The sequence below is a fragment of the Solanum pennellii genome, chromosome 4 (assembly GCF_001406875.1).
Source record: "Solanum pennellii chromosome 4, SPENNV200".
Lineage (NCBI taxonomy): Eukaryota > Viridiplantae > Streptophyta > Magnoliopsida > Solanales > Solanaceae > Solanum > Solanum pennellii.
Genome location: NC_028640.1, coordinates 5,241,634 through 5,258,720, shown reverse-complemented (window position 1 = coordinate 5,258,720; position 17,087 = coordinate 5,241,634). Strand labels below are relative to the sequence as shown.

The window sequence follows — 17,087 nt, the reverse complement described above, 5'->3', positions numbered from 1 at the left end:
TGTCAACTATCGGAGAGAGGAGAGGGGTGGGGTCTATTGAACCCAAACCAATTCACGAGGTTTTTCAAATCCGCCCGCTAGTGAGATACACACAAAATGTACGTAGATGATTTCTACCATCTATCTAAATATAGGTCGACAAGATTACTTGTATTGGTGAGAGATATCTCGAGAAATATCGAAGTCATCACAAGCTAAGCTTGGAGATCACCATCATTTTTTTAAAAAAGAAAGAAAGAGCCCACACTGTTTACACCATTTTGCATAGGTCATTTGGCTACAAGTAGGACCAATCCAGAGCAACTTCTATACCCTTTACAACAAGGAGTAATAATTCAAAAGGACCCTCCACCTCCACCCCATGCCTTTGGACAAATGCAGTGCTCATTTTGGTCCATATAAAAGTGGAGAGAACAATTAAATATCAACTGTCACAACCCTCTATTTGTACTTCTAAATGATTAATGGCTCAAAGAAAACTTTTTCAAACATATCATATGCCACATTTTGAGAGTTGTGAGATACTACTAGTAATCCAATAGGGTCCCATGGCATGATACACTAACAAAAACTACTTCACTATCACCTGAATTTAACTTTATGGGAGCCAAATAGAATTAAGTGTAAGATTATCAAAAAAAAAATTTAGAAGAGGGGACACCAGTCCGATGAAATGGTCTTGTGGCCAATGAAGCAAGAGAAGAACCATGAGTTCTCAGTTCGTAGGCAAAAAATATTAAGTGCTTCCTTCCCATCTTTCCCAAACTATGGTGGGTAGAGGTACAGATACCTATGCTGGTGAGAAATAATACATATCCTCTGTTTAAAGTGGGAGAAGAACCATGAATTTCCAGGTTCAAATCTTAGCAAAGGTTATAAAGTACAAGAAGAACAATGAGTTCTAAAGTTCAGATCCGAACGCCAAGTGACAGGTATCAGGCTTGAATAGTCGAAATTCGCACCAACTAGTTGGTATATACCAGTGTAAAACAAAAAGGGTTGGAGGACCACAAGGTGTGGCTAACCAACTCATTTAAGCATATCTTTGAACACATCTCAATTGACTAAAGCTTAAGCAAACTCTGCCAGCTAAAAAGTCATGATTCACTAGGGATATAGACAAATATAAGCATAAGATAATTATAAGAACATATTAGGAAAATGATGCTTATAAGGAGAGGTGGGGCTGCTACACCCTATGTATTCACACCAAGGGGGAAAGATAAACACTTGATACTCTTCTAGTTGTATAGATGGAGACACAAATTTAATAGCTGTATAAATGCCAACAACCCAACCTTGAAGAAAGAATTTAAGTTTTTGACACATTTCGGTCATAGAAAATCAAGAAAATATCTCATTAACAGCCAAATATGTTTACAGTCGTATAATCAAGAGACTATCCATGTAATCTTGTTCAAGAACCAAAAAAGACTAAAGCATACTGAAATAGTAGCTCTTTTACACACTAAAGAATCATAAAATTAGTAACCCTTTTAGAAGAATTTGGACCACCCAAACAAAACTTAAGGGATCATTATCAAATTCTTACCAAACAACCTCACAGATAATAATTCAAAAGGGACATGAGAACCCTTCCCACAACCCCTGCCAGCACTAAACTTAGTTAAAAATTTATCTAAATAGGTCAGCTTCCTTAAAACTAACTTGATATTTATTTTCTTGATTAACCTGACATATGTCATGAACTTCTAAATTTATAACCACTCTGTACAAACTCTTTCAAATCACTTCCTATAAACAGAAAATACTCAAATATAGAAGACCGTCTAAGCTACCTCACTAAGGAGTTGAAGTAGAAGCTTCTTGTCTTGGTTCCCTCAAGTATGCCAGTAATGTTTCTGCCTGCCAAAAACAACCAAGCTTCATTAAGATTAAATTTTTTCATAAAAGACAACTTCATGGACCGTGAAAGCAACATCGTTACCAGCATTCAGTGTCTCATAACAAGCACCAATTTTCAAAATATGACATTAACAAATTCAAGAAAACACAGTATTCATTAATGGCACATGGCAACTACAAAGATCCATATGCAAAATTCTTTCCCATGTTCATCTACCAAATCTATACCTAAAAACGGGAACACTCCATGTGACTAATTTTTAGAACTTAGAAGTGAAAATCTTGACATATTTCCCTACTAATTTCAAAATTTAAATTTGAAGTTCGACCTTATGTCTGTTATAAGTTGGTACCATTATTCAAATAAACAGCTATTTTTCTCATCCTAAAAGTAGACATGAATCAATCAATCAACTAAACATCAATCTCAATTAGTACGATTGGTTGTAATATTCATTTTGAATCTCCATTCAGGTCTAACAATTACACCTATGTAATACCTACCAATAATTCAAAGGGTAAATGGCGCGATTAAATGGCACATAAAGGATAAAAATTCAATCTTTATGGTAAAAAATAAGCACAAGTAATTGATCAAGATTTCCTTCCAATGTAATCAAACAGAAAACTCACCTTGTGCTTAGCTTTAGCAGTTCCAGTCTGGGACAATGCGACAAGAGGAGGGATTCCTCCTTCCCTAACAAGAAGTCCTCTATTCCTTACACTATCAACACACAGCTGCAAAAGAGTCATCACTGCGAATTCCCTCCCTTTATCCGATCCATCTTCAATCACTTCCACAAGTGCAGCAATTCCACCTTCCTCAACTATACTTTCTTGCCCCATCTCAATCCCCGTTAAGCTACTTAACACCACCATAGCCTTCTCAGCTAACCCTGTTCCCTCCTCACACACTAACCCCACCAATGGTTTCACAGCACCAGCACTCACAGCCCGTTCTTTATTCAATCTCACAGTGCATAGCTTATACAACGTCGTTAACGCATCCTTCTTTCCCCGATTACTCCCGTTTATTAACAGTGCCACTAATGGGGCAATAGCACCACAAGCACCAATGGTTAACTTATTCTCATCTATCAAAGCTAAGCTTAGCAACCCACAAGCTGCATTCTGTTTCGACGTTTCAGTGCCCGTTTTCAATACGTAAATCAAAGATTTTATCGCCCCGGAGTTTGTAATTAAGGTTTTGTTCGGTTCGTGAAGCGATAGATTGAGAAGAGCTGTTACAGCGTGTTCCTGCGTCCATGGATCGGAGCACCGGAGAAGCGGTAGCAATGCCGGAATAGCACCTGACTCTCCGATTAAAGCACGATTATCAGCTCGATTTTTAGCTAAAAACCTCAATTTCTCCGCCGCCGATCTTTTCACGGCCACCGACGGTGACTGTAAACTGTCGACGCAGAGTTTCACCGTCGGCTGAAGATCCTCCGGTTCAATGCTTTCTATTATCTCCGTCGAAAACATCTCCCGCTGCAGAAACCCTACACAAGGCTCCGGTTCCGGTTCGGGTTCACTAACGGAGCTCTGATTCGGATCCGAATTTGGGATGTAAGCTAAACGTTCCAACTCGCCGGAAATATCACTGCTATACGCCGAGAAATCACTGAAAGTTTGGGAAATTTCCAGAAATTCCGCATCGGAAAAAGAAGATTTATCAACCGGCGGCTTCTTCGCTAGCTCAGTTAGGCGAAAATCAACGACGGAATCTGTAAGGTTCTCGTAGACCGGACCGGAGTTTTCACAGTCGGGTTGGAACAGATTGGAGCGGATAGTGCGCATGGACCGGCCAATTGAACGTCGGTGAACTTTGGCGGAGGACGGCGGTGGAGTATAGTAATAAGGCCGTGTTTGGGAGTGATGGGTAGTAGAAGAAACATGAGAATGAGAATTTTCTAGCGAAACCATATTTGGGAACTTCGCAAATAGAGTTTCAATTATTCAAATGTGAGTTCAGAAATCTCAGATTTGGAGAAAAGGGTGGCTATTTTAATGGGTTTTAAGAAATTTTCATGGCGAAATTTGTGAATAAAAAGGGAAGAAATGAAATTCAGAAACAGACCAAGAACAATGGAGTTTTCAAATGTGTTAGAAGAATTGTTAGATTTAGCGAAAAGGGTGTTTCTTTTTGTTGATTCAAGAAATTTTCATGGCGGAATTTGAGAAGATAGAGGAACTGAGAGAGAGCTCGAATGAGTGATGAAAATGGTGGATTTATAGAGAGGGGAAGAAGAAAGAAGAAGAAGAAGAAGATGAGTGGATTCGTCTATTTGGTGGCATTTGATTTTAATTATTACTATTAATTAATATAATCCTTTGTAAGAAATTAATGGCTAGTATTTGTTTCTACATTAAAACTTAGGATTAAATCTAAATTCATACCTTGTCATAAAAAAATTTAAATTTAAATTCATATATATCGTAATAAAAACAAGAGACTAGTAATTTTGAATTTGAATTTATTTTTATTAGGGATAAATAGATGAGTTTTGAATTATTCTATGACAATTAATATTGGTTATTATTATGTATAGTTTAAGAACGTTGTATACTAAATTTACATATTAGAGTATTCTAAATTTGAATTTGCAAATTAAAATTTAATTAAAAATAAATGAATCTCTAGATTAACCTCGAATTCAAAAAAATTCGTTAATGAATTTCAAATCCTTCCATTACGATCTATATTATTAATGGTTAACATTAACTGTTATAATGTATAGTCTAAGAACGTTGCATACTTCCTAAATCTGAATTCACACGTTATAGATTTGCTACCTTCCAAAGTTTTCTAAATCTAAATTCACACGTAAAAATATTTAATTAAGAATAGATGAGTCTCTTAATAAGCCTTGAAATAAATATTTTTAATTAGAATAAATTTCAATCATTAAAATAATTTTTTTATTTTTATGTTCTTAAATAAATTAAAAATAAGTGAATGTAATAACATCACTTTTATAGTATTTTTATTCACTTCACTATTAAAAGTTGACTTAATAATTGTCCAACAAAAACCTCATTCCTACCAATGTGATAAATTTAACGATAGATAAATTTAAACATTAAAATTTAAAAATTAATACAGAAATTCTTTATAAAAGTAATCTTCCAGATTAATTTATAAAAGATGTAGTAACCAATAAGAAGTATTTAACTTGTTAAATTAGCAAGTGTCACTACCTATATGCTATCATAAAATATTTGAAACCACATAGGAAAAAAGTGGGTGAGGTGAAATACTGCCGTCAATCATAAAATATTTAAAATTAAAAAAAAAGTTTCTGCCGTCATAATTATTTTTTTTGTGTCACATTCATTCTTTCTCAAGCATCTAATTGATACAAACAACGTTTGCTTGGTCATATAATATGGTATTATGATATAAAATTATAAGATAATATTACGATATAAAATTATGATTTAATATTATAATATGAAATTATGAAACGAAATTAAAATTTTGTTTGAACATGTGATATGAATTTTAGTGTTGTATATTTTCTCATAAACATAAAAATTGCATAAGTTCTAAAACTATTGAAATAACGCTCAATTATTTATTCAATCTTATCAAATAAACAAAAAATTATAAAATTGCATAATAAATTATTACATAGCTATTTGTTCTCCACTTAAGAATTGTTTTAATCTAACTTTTTCAACCTAACTTTCACTTCTCATCAATATATTTGAGTAAAAATGAAACACCTTTTACGGGTTGTTTAAGATTTTACTACTCAACAATCGTGAAGTATGAGTTAAAGTGACTATATGTTGGTGAAAATAATAAATTATATATCGGTGAGAATAATAAATTTTAAAAAGTAATGATGTGATTATAAATTTTATTTACATGTGAAATAAATGTTTAGTAGATATAAATGTGAGGTTGTTTTAACAAAATATAAACTTGTGGATCAATTTTTGCATTAAATAATCTCAAATCTATATCATTGTTTTTGAGTTAATACCTCAGATGGTCACTATGCATTCTTCTCTCAGAAAGTCACTCAACTTTCAATTTTCACTCAAAAGTCACTCAACTTTGAGTGACTTTATGAGGAAAGAGTGGATAGTTGAGTGACTTTTGAGTTAAAATTCAAAGTTGAGTGAATTTCTGAGAAAGAAGTGCATAGTTGAGTGATTTTTGAGTGAAAATTGAAAGTTGAGTGACTTTCTGAGAGAAGAGTGCATAGTTGAGTGATCATATGAGGTATTAACTCCATGGTTTTTAGAGAATATGGAATCACATCTCATAATATGGAATCATGAGACGGAATCAACATAAAATCGCATGTACAAACGTTGATTCTATCTCACGATATCATATCATGATATGGTATCGCATGACCAAACGCCTACTTATTTAATTTGTTTTTCATTCGATAATAAGTATTCGTATTGAAATTCCTTTAAATTTTAGAATTTTATGTTGAAAATTTTGACATAAAGTTTTAATAGAGATGAGATTTCATCTTAGTTATTTGAGTATTTTTTTCATGTATGAAAATAGTTAACTTGACCTTGATAATAAAAATTTATCTGTTAACAATTTTGAAAGTAAAAAAAAAAAGAATATTATTATTCCTCAAAGTTCGAGCCAAATATGAACCGTTAAATATAGTTTAAATGCTGATTTGATCATATTTCCTTAAAAAATTTCACACCTTCAAAAAATTATATCCTCAATCAATAATAAGAAATTGAATTAAGCCTATTTTGACCCTAAAAAAATAAGTTGTTTAGAAACAATTGACCCTAATATTTTTATGGATTGTACTAAATAAATGTTACACGGTTGAGTTGATTACAACTTAAAATCATAATTTTATATTGCTAATTAAAAGGATCATGTTTATTCTTGTTTAAGTACATGAAAAATATTAAAACGTTAGATTAGAGCACGACCAAAAAATATTAGTTAATATCATACTATCTGTAATCACATTTGACAATTCATACACATTAATTTTGTCGTTGACGAATTTGAGGAAGATTTAATTGTGCGGTGTGATCGGTACGAAAGAAAATATTTATTTTTAAAAAATAAAGTACTTTTTTTCAAGGTTTATTATATTTTTTATTTTTAGGAATTTATCAATATTAAATTATGATTTTTTGGAGTTCATGATGTGTGTAAGCATATGAATTTCTTAGAAAATTATTATCAAATTCTGTTTAACCTGAAATTCGAAGGTTTATCTCAAACAGTATGGGCTTCATCATGATGATATAACTTTTTATTTTTTTTGCGTTTCAAGGTCCTGAAATTCAAAATTAGGATTAGTAGAGCTTTTTATGCGTATAAATACATATTTTTTCTGAGAATTTATCGTCGTATTCTATTTGCCTTGAAATCTTGAAGGTCCATTCCACACGTTTCACCATGATTAACATAACTTTATTTTAAAAAAACGTTTTAGGGTTCTAAAACATGAATTCACGATTATAAATTTCTTTAGTATGTATTAGAGTATATATATTTTTCGAGAAATTATTGTTGGACTTCATTTTTTTTTTCCAAAAATTCAGAGGATCCATCCCAAAACGACTTGAATTTTGCCATGAATGACGTCACTTTTTCTTTTGTTGAGTTTCGGTCCCTATAATATTAAATCGTAATTATTTAAATTTTCAAAAGATATTATCTAGTTTTAATTGTTAGTTGGTGAAATGTTCTTCTTCTAAATTCAAATCAAAATATTATTTCTGATAGAAAAAGTTCATCTTTTAATTTATTAAGTATTAGGAGTAGGGTTACTACTTTTGAAATATTTTTGTTTTGATCCAAATTAGACATACTTATTTAACTTATAGTGAAAGTTTGTATCAGTATGGATCAAAGCGGAATAATTTATAAATCATCAATTCTAATTTCAATTAATAATCTCATATTCGAATCTTAAATTATCAAAATTCAAGATATAAAATGAACCTTCAGTTTTTTATTAATTTTTCGATACTAAAAAAAGAGAGGATAAAGTAGTGAAGTAGCAACAAATTAAATCGAGTATAATACTCCAAAGTTAAGTTACGTAGACAACTTTATATTGTATGCTCATTCATATTTCATTTTCAAAATATCATAGTATCCCTTTCTCAGATGATGTTTCCGCGAAATTTCATATATATATATGTTTGGTATCTTAAAAAAGGACAATAAGAAAGAGAAAAATATATTTTAAAAAATATTATGTCGAAAGAAATGCCATTAAAAATATTAGATTTCATATTAGTTAATTACGAATATTATTATTATTATTTATTAATATCATAGTCAGATATGGAGACAACATTATTATAGGACGTGTGCAAAAAACTTAGATGTAAACGCACGTACTTCCTTTTGAGTGAGTTGTATAATTGTACTAATATAAATAGATTTTTTTTTCCCAAAAGAAAAAATTTATATTGTTATCTTTTCGCGAATTCAATATTTTAATAATTCATGGCTAACTTGTATAGTTACTTTTTAGTGAGAAAAATTTGTTAATCAAATAATTCAATAGCAATAGATTTATAATATTTTTTTTATTCAATTTATTGATCGATTCGATTATTACGCTGGGATCCACCAAATTAAGATCTAAATTTGGTACTGCTCCTCTGCCAAATATCAGCTGTTTAATTGTTAGGTAACGTCTGATGTTTCACATCCTCTTTATACATTCTTATTTGTCCACTTTAACTTTGATCAAGCAACAAAAAAATAATTACTAATTAATTATAGCGAAATATAATTCATTTTGTCTCAATTTATACGATGTATATACTAGTAGATATTTTGATTAAATCAATAAGAAAACAAAAAATAATAACAGTGTTTTTTCACATGAAAAAATTAGAATTCTTTTTTATATTTCAATGAGAATTTATTTTTCATTATGCATTTTCTCAGTGAGCAGGTTCAATGAAGAATAAGGTTGAAAAATATCATATTTTGGAACACAAATTTCTCACTAATTCTAGGTGGAATCCTTGTTACTGTACGCAATTTAAGAAAGAAAGAATTACTCCCTCTTATGTGACAACATTTGATCAGACACGGAGTTTAAGAAATAATGAAAACTTTGAAATGTTTATCAAATTGCCCTTCAAAAAAGTAAACTCGTCTCTCTCTCTCCTCATAAATATATTAGGTACTATGTTTAAAATTAAATGGGACCAACAAAGATAAGAAATGAATTGTACCTTTAAATACTTATCATATAAGGAAATGTGACATTCTTTTTTGAACTGACCAAAAAGAAAATGGTGTCATATAAAATGAGAAGAGACGGAGAGAGTAATAACTTTTGAAACTCGTGGTCTAAAACTATACCATAGATTTAAATCATTAATCAATTACTTCTCATATATTGTCATAAGCACTTTAAATCATTAATGGAGCATAAAATGCATGATTAGTGTCTTAATACCAAAGATTCATACATAATTATATATCATGACTTGCATAATTAGATACCTAATTAATTTAAACATTTTAGCGGCTCCTGCTGAATTCTGTTGGCTTACATACAATGATGCAAGGAAAAAACAACAAACCAATTAATTTTTTTAATTATATGTAATTAGAACCATTGCATAATGCCAATATATTAATTAGAATTAAAAATATAACGTCCCTAAGATTTCTAGTGATTTGTTTGTATTAAATGCAACATTGCTTAGTTGTTTAAAAATTCAAAAAAGATTTTTATTGCTAATTAAAAAGATTATGTTTGTCCTTTTCTAGTACATGAAAATTATCAAAAGTGTGTTAAGGTATATTTTGTCGAATGTACTTGTAAATCACATGATTAGTAACATGCCACACGCGTTAATTTGTGTACCATAAAATTTTAACATTTGTTTATTGGCAATAATATTAGCACTAACTATGATAATTAGATTAATTACTTTGCATTGGCTTGAAGTACATAATTTCCAACAACAACATATGTTTGATAGATCCTTAGCTTAAAATAAAAAAACATATATTTGATAGATTCTTAGCTTAAAATAAAAATGTTCAATGTGGGGTAATAAAAAAATAAGATGGTAAAAAAGCAACATATAAAAATAAAATAATCAAAGCAACATATAGTTACTAACTCTTCATCCTAGTTCTTAATCTTTGAACCTTTATATTAATGGTCAGATCCTCAATCGACTGAAGTTGTATCATATTTTGTCTATAACTACCTTCTTCCAGTACTTCTTTAGCCTATTTCTAACTCTCGTAACTCATAATACAACCATCTTACCACGTACAACTTCATTCTTAATCATATCTTTAATTAATAGTATGCTCCCTCATCCATATGAGCATCCTTATTGATTAATTTTAATTTTAATCTTTGTGATATATGATGAATAAGTAAATTGAACCTTTAATTAACAAAAATATGTTCTTTTAATCCTTTTAAAAACAACTTTTAGAGCAATATTACCCTCAACATTGAGTAACTACATTGCAAACTTATTCTTGAGGCTTGTTTGGAAAAATCCAATTGTGGTTTCCCGTACGACACATACAACGCTCTTTCTCAATTAAGTCTGGAATGCACAGTGCTGTTCAACCTTTCCTTTTGTCTTTATTTGTTAAATTCGTGAATAGTTAATTGAAGATTCAATGTGCTATGTCAAACAACATCAGAATTAAAATAAAATCTATCAATAATTTTCTTGATTTTATATAAGCTATTAAATTTTCTTGAAATTTTAAAAAATTAAATGTAGTAGAAAAGTAGCTCAAATGCTGCTTTAGATGATAAATTCGAATTCCCAACTATGAGCCGTTTATATAAATTTCTGACTCCGCCACAGAATAATTTGGGATCCACCAAAATCCAAATTCTGGTGCTTCTGCCAGATATCAACTGTTCACTTTCTTGTTAGGTGAAATTTCATTCTCCAAATGCATTATGGTATAAGATTTTTTTTTCGCCCTCTTATTAGCTCTTTCTTTTTTTTAAAAAAAAATAAATATCTTTTTTTTTTCTTTCTAAGAAACTTTTTATATTTAAGACAAATATTATAGAATGTTTAGTATCACAAGTTTTATATAGTTGAACTCAACTTGTTTAGGACCGTAGATGTAATTATAATTAACCATTAAAGTATAATAACATGTTTTGGAACACACGTTTATAGATCTATCACTCTTTTCTTAAAAATAAAAATAAAATTTTAACAATGAATTTTTCCTTTATTTGTTGTCACTTGTATATTGAGTGTCAAATTAAATTAAATTTATTAGCTAATATTAGATGCATTTTTTGTCATCTCACTACCGACTAGTTGGAAATATGCATTTTTGACAATCAAATAGGGAACCTATGGTCTTAAATTAGACTAGATATGGCATATGTTGACTTTATGCCTTAGAATTTTGGTTGATTCAAATTGCGATTCGATCAAGAAAAATTTGCAGTGCATCCAAAAATTAAGGTCCATTTGACATGGTATTAGAGTCATATACATCTTAAATTTTGTATTAAATTGTCCAAACTCTACATGTTTAGCTCTAGACATGAGATTGGATGTTAAGTCCCACATTAGTTGGATGAGGAAAATTTAAATTCTTTAGATGATCGTGGACAATATTGATCTCCTCATGAACTAACTTTTGGAATAGAATTAGAATGTTGAAATTTAGACTCTTCATATGACCACAGACAGTACTTTCCTCATGAGCTAACTTAATGGGTTTGCAATTGAGATTTCCTGTATTGTTTCTTTGGTCGAACCTCATTAAATCCTTATATTATTTCCTTATTTCTTTAAAAATTCATTTTTTGCATTATTATGTGCTAATTAATTAACCACAAGTATTCAACAACAAACATAACTAATAAACTAGTATGACCATCAATGGACTGTGCTATTTGGGGAGAACTAGTGGCTGAGGTAACACATAAAATTGATTTGTTGAATTTCTAAAGTTGGTGTTTGAGTTAACAAGACCTCACTTTCATGCTCAAGCTGAACTATTTTTTCTATTCTAATGGATTCCACTTCGTTTGCTTGCACGACTTCCTGTTTGCTACATGTCCCTAAATAAGAATAATAAGGTATCCTCAAATGTCAACATTGAACAAACCATTGGTTGTTGATCTGACCTGATCGACTCAATCATGATATCGAAAGGAGGATACTTTTTCTCAATTACTCTGACCCCAACTCAAACTACAATATAATGCATGATATGAAAAGCTCAATAAATCATGTCATTAGGGGAAAACAGTACAGGCTTGACCAAAAGCAAACAACATCACACCTTGCTAAGAATATATTTGAAATCATGGTTACAAGTTGTAGATACTAGAAAATACAGTTCTAACATTTTTATTGAGAAATGTCGGGGGCCAATGGTGCACGGTTCAAAACTCGGTGGATATATATTAGGCCTGCCCGTTTACCCTTCTCCACTTAACACCAGACTTTTTGTCTATGGAAGAGTTCAAACCCGTGATGTGTGCCTAATTCACACATCACACACCGTCCTCTTACCACTAAAGGTCGTAGGAAGGCAAAAGATATGTTCTATTATTAATGTCAGCTTTTTGCAAACAAAACAAGAAGACATTTTTGTAGGTCACACATGAGCTTTACACAAAGTTTCTTACACCATATAGCAAGATAACAGTAGCTACTAAAAGAAAATCAGTAGCAATTATATCTCAGCTAGCTATAATGGACCTTGTAATGCAGGACAAGTAGTAAATTTTCTTGGCCTAATATGCTCACATCCACAAGATGGATCTTTATCGGGTTCAATAACGAAAGAACTTAACTGGTTTTGAAGTGTCCGTTTTCCATCTCCTATGATACTCATTCGGATAGCTGCAAGGCCTCGACAAACGCCTCCTTGAGATGAGGGTTTGTAGCAGCTACACGTTGTGATGTGATGTCAAATTCCGAACCAGATCTGATGCAAAAGAAACACAACTATACACATCAATGGCTATTCTTTTATTTTGAAGTAAATACTAAACTATTCTCATAAAACAAATGCCGGATTTTTCTTATTGTTCCTTCACTTTAGGAGCGGAGATACAGTTCTACGGATTCAGCACAACCTAGTAGCTTTGGCCAAAACGTTGTATAGTGTAAGAAATTCACTTAACATGTATAAATAATTTATCCAGAACCAAATAAGCTGTCTTTTCCAGAATTTAGAATCCATAAACTCAAATTCCGGTTCCACCTCTGCTTCACTTAAATGATTGGTCTTACAATAAATTTTCAAGAGTTTAGTTAATTATTTGATCCAAGAAACCTTCATTTTTCGAGGCAAGAAGAGATATAGAATCCATAATAGTGTAAATTTTACTATATAACAACGTCTTAGGTAATCCGTAATCCTCCAACTTGGAATACTATCTCTAATTCAACTGATTAAAACTAAGCAACTACCTAATCTATGTAGATAAATTACAATAAACACACTTCCAATTATTAAGCAATTGCATATTTACGTTAATACTTGTTGCAGATCAAACACATGGAAACTTCATTTTGTCCCTTTTCATTATAAGAAAAGTATGTGTTACTCACGGATCAAACAGGACGCCTCCAGCTTCCTTCACTATTACAGCGCCACCAGCCACGTCCCTGTAAGTAGATACGTTCAGTCAGCAACATATCTAGGCAATCAGATCGGAGAAATTGTCTTACCAAGGGCCTCCGTATCCAATTAAATAGAAGAGTTCAAGCCTTCCACATGCCACCCAACAGAGATCAAGTGCACACGAACCACACATTCGGAGTGATCTAACCTGTATAACATTCAAACTAATTTTATTGTGTCTGAATACGTTTCTTAACTGAACCGAACTTTGGACGCCTACCTTGAAAAGCAGATTATTGATTCTCCTCGTTGTAGTTTCTACAGTTAAGTTATCCCGTGTAGTTCCGACCTGCTCCAGTAAACAAAATTTGAGTAGATTTTCAGTATATCAAAGAGGTAAACAACAAAAGCGAATAAGCATATTTTATACATGTAATTCCAGATACAGTCTACTATAGTGTGTACAACATCAAAATATGACCCTAAAGAACGATGTGTTTCATAATTTCACGTACAAGAAAAGCGGGATTTATGAAAAACTAACGGAAGTTCACACACTTGGAATCGGACATTAGTCTTGAAAAAGATTAAACAAAGTTTATGTTCATATCATAACCATCATTACAACAGAATAATCAAATTGCAGAAGTAGGCTGTGTTTCATTGCCATTCATGAACTAAATGATCCATGGTGAGATCAAAGTATACAGCAACAATAGAGACGGTGAATTACCTCTGTGCCAAGGAGGGACTTCACAAGTTCGGACTGCGAAGATACTGTACATATCAAAGCATTCAAGATCAATAGAGTGTAAATATACAATGCAATAACAGGTACACCGCGTTTGATATGTGACATACCTTTGATAGGCTTCCCATTAAGATACGCACCTTTCCCATTAATTCCAGTGAAAAGCTACATGTCAAAAATCAAACCTTTTTTACTACATTCAATCAGCCATTTAAAGCACCCCCGCCCACAAAGTAAAGGAAAAAAGAAAGAAATGCTAGCTGATTCAATCCATCGAAAGCAAATTAATTACTACTTGCTGCTCCTTACTACTACTAAATATCTCACCTCGTCGATAATTGGGTCATAAACAACGCCAACAGTTGGAATCTTCCCAATTGTAAGTCCAATCGAGACACAGACAGAAGGAAACCTACAGCAATCACATAGTGCCGACAATGGCTCAAGAGGCTCATCTAACAATAATACAATATTGATTAGTTTGTCACAGAATATACAAATTATGCTTACCCATGCACAAAATTAGTTGTGCCATCAACTGGATCAACTATCCAAGTCGGTTCATCAGTTAACTCAAAATCTCCAGTAGCAGCCGATGTTTCTTCACCTATGAACTAAAGTGAAGGTATAATACAGTATAGAACGGGAAACATAATGACTGAAGTACAGTTAACGGAGGGCTATAAGTTTGAACACTATCGGTGGAATTTAACCTTGTGACTCGGAAAATGTTGCTTGAGATGATTGAATATGAGGTCTTCACATGCCTTGTCGGTCTCCGTGACCAAATCCACCTACATTCAGTAAAAAAGGTAAATCAAAGCCTATAAACACAATCCTCCGACTATAATGTCTTGTTAACTTGACTTTAAGTTTTTCCTATATGATCGATAATATTGTCTGGGTAAAAGTGCATTCTTGATGGTATCACTTACCAATGACTTGAATTTCCGCAGTGTAGTCATCAAGAAAGATATTTTCAACAAAAAGGGAACAACGACTTCTCTTAGTTATAGACAACAGGACAAATGTAATATAGAAGTTATGAGTTCATCACCACTGTATATGTACAACAAATAGATTTTGAACTCAATACATCAAATAGACTAGTGGAATTTCGGACAAGAACCCATAAAGTTCAAATCTTTGATATGCAGAAGTCATTTTTCTTCATAAATATCGCAATGCTAACTCTAAATCACTTGCTTCAACCAATACGTAAACATTGTCATCACTTTTAGTACTCAAATATATCACAAACACTTCCATTATAGCCTATACTACCCAAAATACAAATCATCATATATAACAACAACAACAACATGCCCAGTGTAATCTCACAAGTGGAGTCTCGAGATGTTATGTACACACACACCTTTCCCCTATCTTATAAAGATATTGAGTCCATTTTCAATCATTGGTGTGACTATATTGATCCAAAAGTAGCCACTCAAACACCATCGTCGGAAAATCATATTGTGCATTTAGAAATAATAAGAATGTATATAGATATTAAAAAAAAACTTTTTAGAGATATATACTACACCCTTAGCAAAATTCCTGAATACTACATGTTTTTAATAGAACTTCGACTCAAGTAGAACATGTCAAAGCAGTTTAAAAAAGAGAAAACAAAAATGAAAACAGTAACAACAATGAAATAAAGCACTACGGAAAGCAGTACATAAATTAGTGCGATAACCGAAGCACACGAAACACAAAATAATAAGAATTAAAGAGATTTAAAATAAAATAAAAAATACCTGGCCTTTGTGTACCACATGCTTAGTCTCATGAAATCCTTTGCGGATTATCTGCAAAACACCACAAAAATTGACACAATAAAATCATAGGGAACAGAGTAAAAAATTTAAACTTCAAAAAAAAAAATTGAAACTCTTCTTTAGGAAAATAAAAACAAAAAATTATTTGGTCATTAATTTTGATTAATTAACCTCTCCAGCTCTTTTAGCTGCATCAACTGCAACAGCCAAGAATTCTTCTAGTGAACCTAAAATCAATAAATAAATAAATAAATAATTTAGATGGTGATTTATACACAATTCTAAAATTAATATGTGAATGTGTGTTGTTTGAAGAATAGAGTAATGGAGACTCACCATTTCTAGCCATCTTTCGATATTATATTTTGTTGGGTGATGGATTGGAAAAGAGACAAGTTGATATCATTTAGATTTTATTGCTATATTTAGTGCAAATATAGTTTTTGGGTAATTACAATGTTAGGTTTAGGTTTAATGTTTGTTTATGTATATTATTCCATCTTTTTCAATTTACGTGAAACTTTTTAGATCTCGAGATTGAAATAGTTAAATATATAAATATTATAAATTATAATATTTTTTACGTTATTTACAAATATATAAATATCATTTCAAAAAACTTGAAGATTCCACGCGCAAATTTCTGATCAAACTTAATCTGTTTGATTCTCGAAAAATGAAAAGTATCACATAAATTGAGACAGAGGGAATATCAGCATTATACATATAATAAGTATTTTGATTTTGAGTATGCATATCTTAACACTTCAATTTTGAATATTATAACTTATATATTAACCAGTTAAACACTTTCAAAATTTATATAGCACGCCAACATCAAGGGTCTTATGTAAATAATCTCTATATCTTCACAAAATAATTATGTCTATATTCTACTTTCATACTTCACCTATGAAATTCCACCGATATATTATTGTTGTGGTTGTTGTCAGCATCGAGTGTTCGCGGCAGACAATGAGAATGACTTGAAATATTTAGTTATCAGTTGAGACTAAGCTAAAATATCTAAATATACACTATCAAAATTTTAAACTAGTTATCAGTTGAGACTGAGCTGAAACTTGTTAAATTTGAAGTTTTATTTATAATG

At 31.4% G+C, this 17,087-nt stretch overlaps 2 protein-coding genes across 3 annotated transcripts; both read right to left on the bottom strand.

Annotated features, from left to right (window-relative positions):
* Positions 1-1,337: 1,337 nt before the first annotated feature.
* On the bottom strand, positions 1,338-4,263 carry LOC107018359 (U-box domain-containing protein 4-like). Its single transcript, XM_015218821.2, has 2 exons — positions 2,500-4,263; positions 1,338-1,866 (listed from the first exon to the last, which is right to left on the bottom strand). The coding sequence occupies exons 1-2, from the start codon at positions 3,790-3,792 to the stop codon at positions 1,804-1,806; spliced, it is 1,356 nt and encodes a 451-aa protein (XP_015074307.1). The 5' UTR covers positions 3,793-4,263; the 3' UTR covers positions 1,338-1,803.
* An 8,130-nt stretch (positions 4,264-12,393) lies between these two features.
* Positions 12,394-16,428, bottom strand: LOC107016217 (inositol monophosphatase 1). 2 transcript variants are annotated; one of them, XM_015216711.2, is made up of 12 exons: positions 16,313-16,428; positions 16,148-16,203; positions 15,956-16,006; positions 14,906-14,986; positions 14,703-14,806; positions 14,520-14,604; positions 14,303-14,357; positions 14,175-14,218; positions 13,722-13,790; positions 13,549-13,649; positions 13,429-13,485; positions 12,394-12,799 (listed from the first exon to the last, which is right to left on the bottom strand). In XM_015216711.2, the coding sequence occupies exons 1-12, from the start codon at positions 16,323-16,325 to the stop codon at positions 12,703-12,705; spliced, it is 813 nt and encodes a 270-aa protein (XP_015072197.1). In that variant the 5' UTR covers positions 16,326-16,428; the 3' UTR covers positions 12,394-12,702. The 2 variants fall into 2 exon arrangements, with proteins under 2 accessions (XP_015072197.1, XP_015072198.1); XM_015216712.2 differs by lacking the exons at positions 15,956-16,006; positions 16,148-16,203; positions 16,313-16,428 and adding an exon at positions 15,128-15,881.
* Positions 16,429-17,087: the final 659 nt, after the last annotated feature.

Bases quoted from the DNA above. Each gene is read 5' to 3' on its own strand.
- LOC107018359 (XM_015218821.2), bottom strand. From the start codon at position 3,792: ATGGTTTCGCTAGAAAATTCTCATTCTCATGTTTCTTCTACTACCCAT. The intron at 1,867-2,499 runs GTGAGTTTTCTG...TGTTTTTGGCAG, and splicing joins CTGCTAAAGCTAAGCACAAG to GCAGAAACATTACTGGCATA.
- LOC107016217 (XM_015216711.2), bottom strand. The intron at 13,650-13,721 runs GTAGGCGTCCAA...AATGTTATACAG, and splicing joins TCAATAATCTGCTTTTCAAG to GTTAGATCACTCCGAATGTG. The intron at 12,800-13,428 runs GTGAGTAACACA...CTTTTGCATCAG, and splicing joins GGAGGCGTCCTGTTTGATCC to ATCTGGTTCGGAATTTGACA.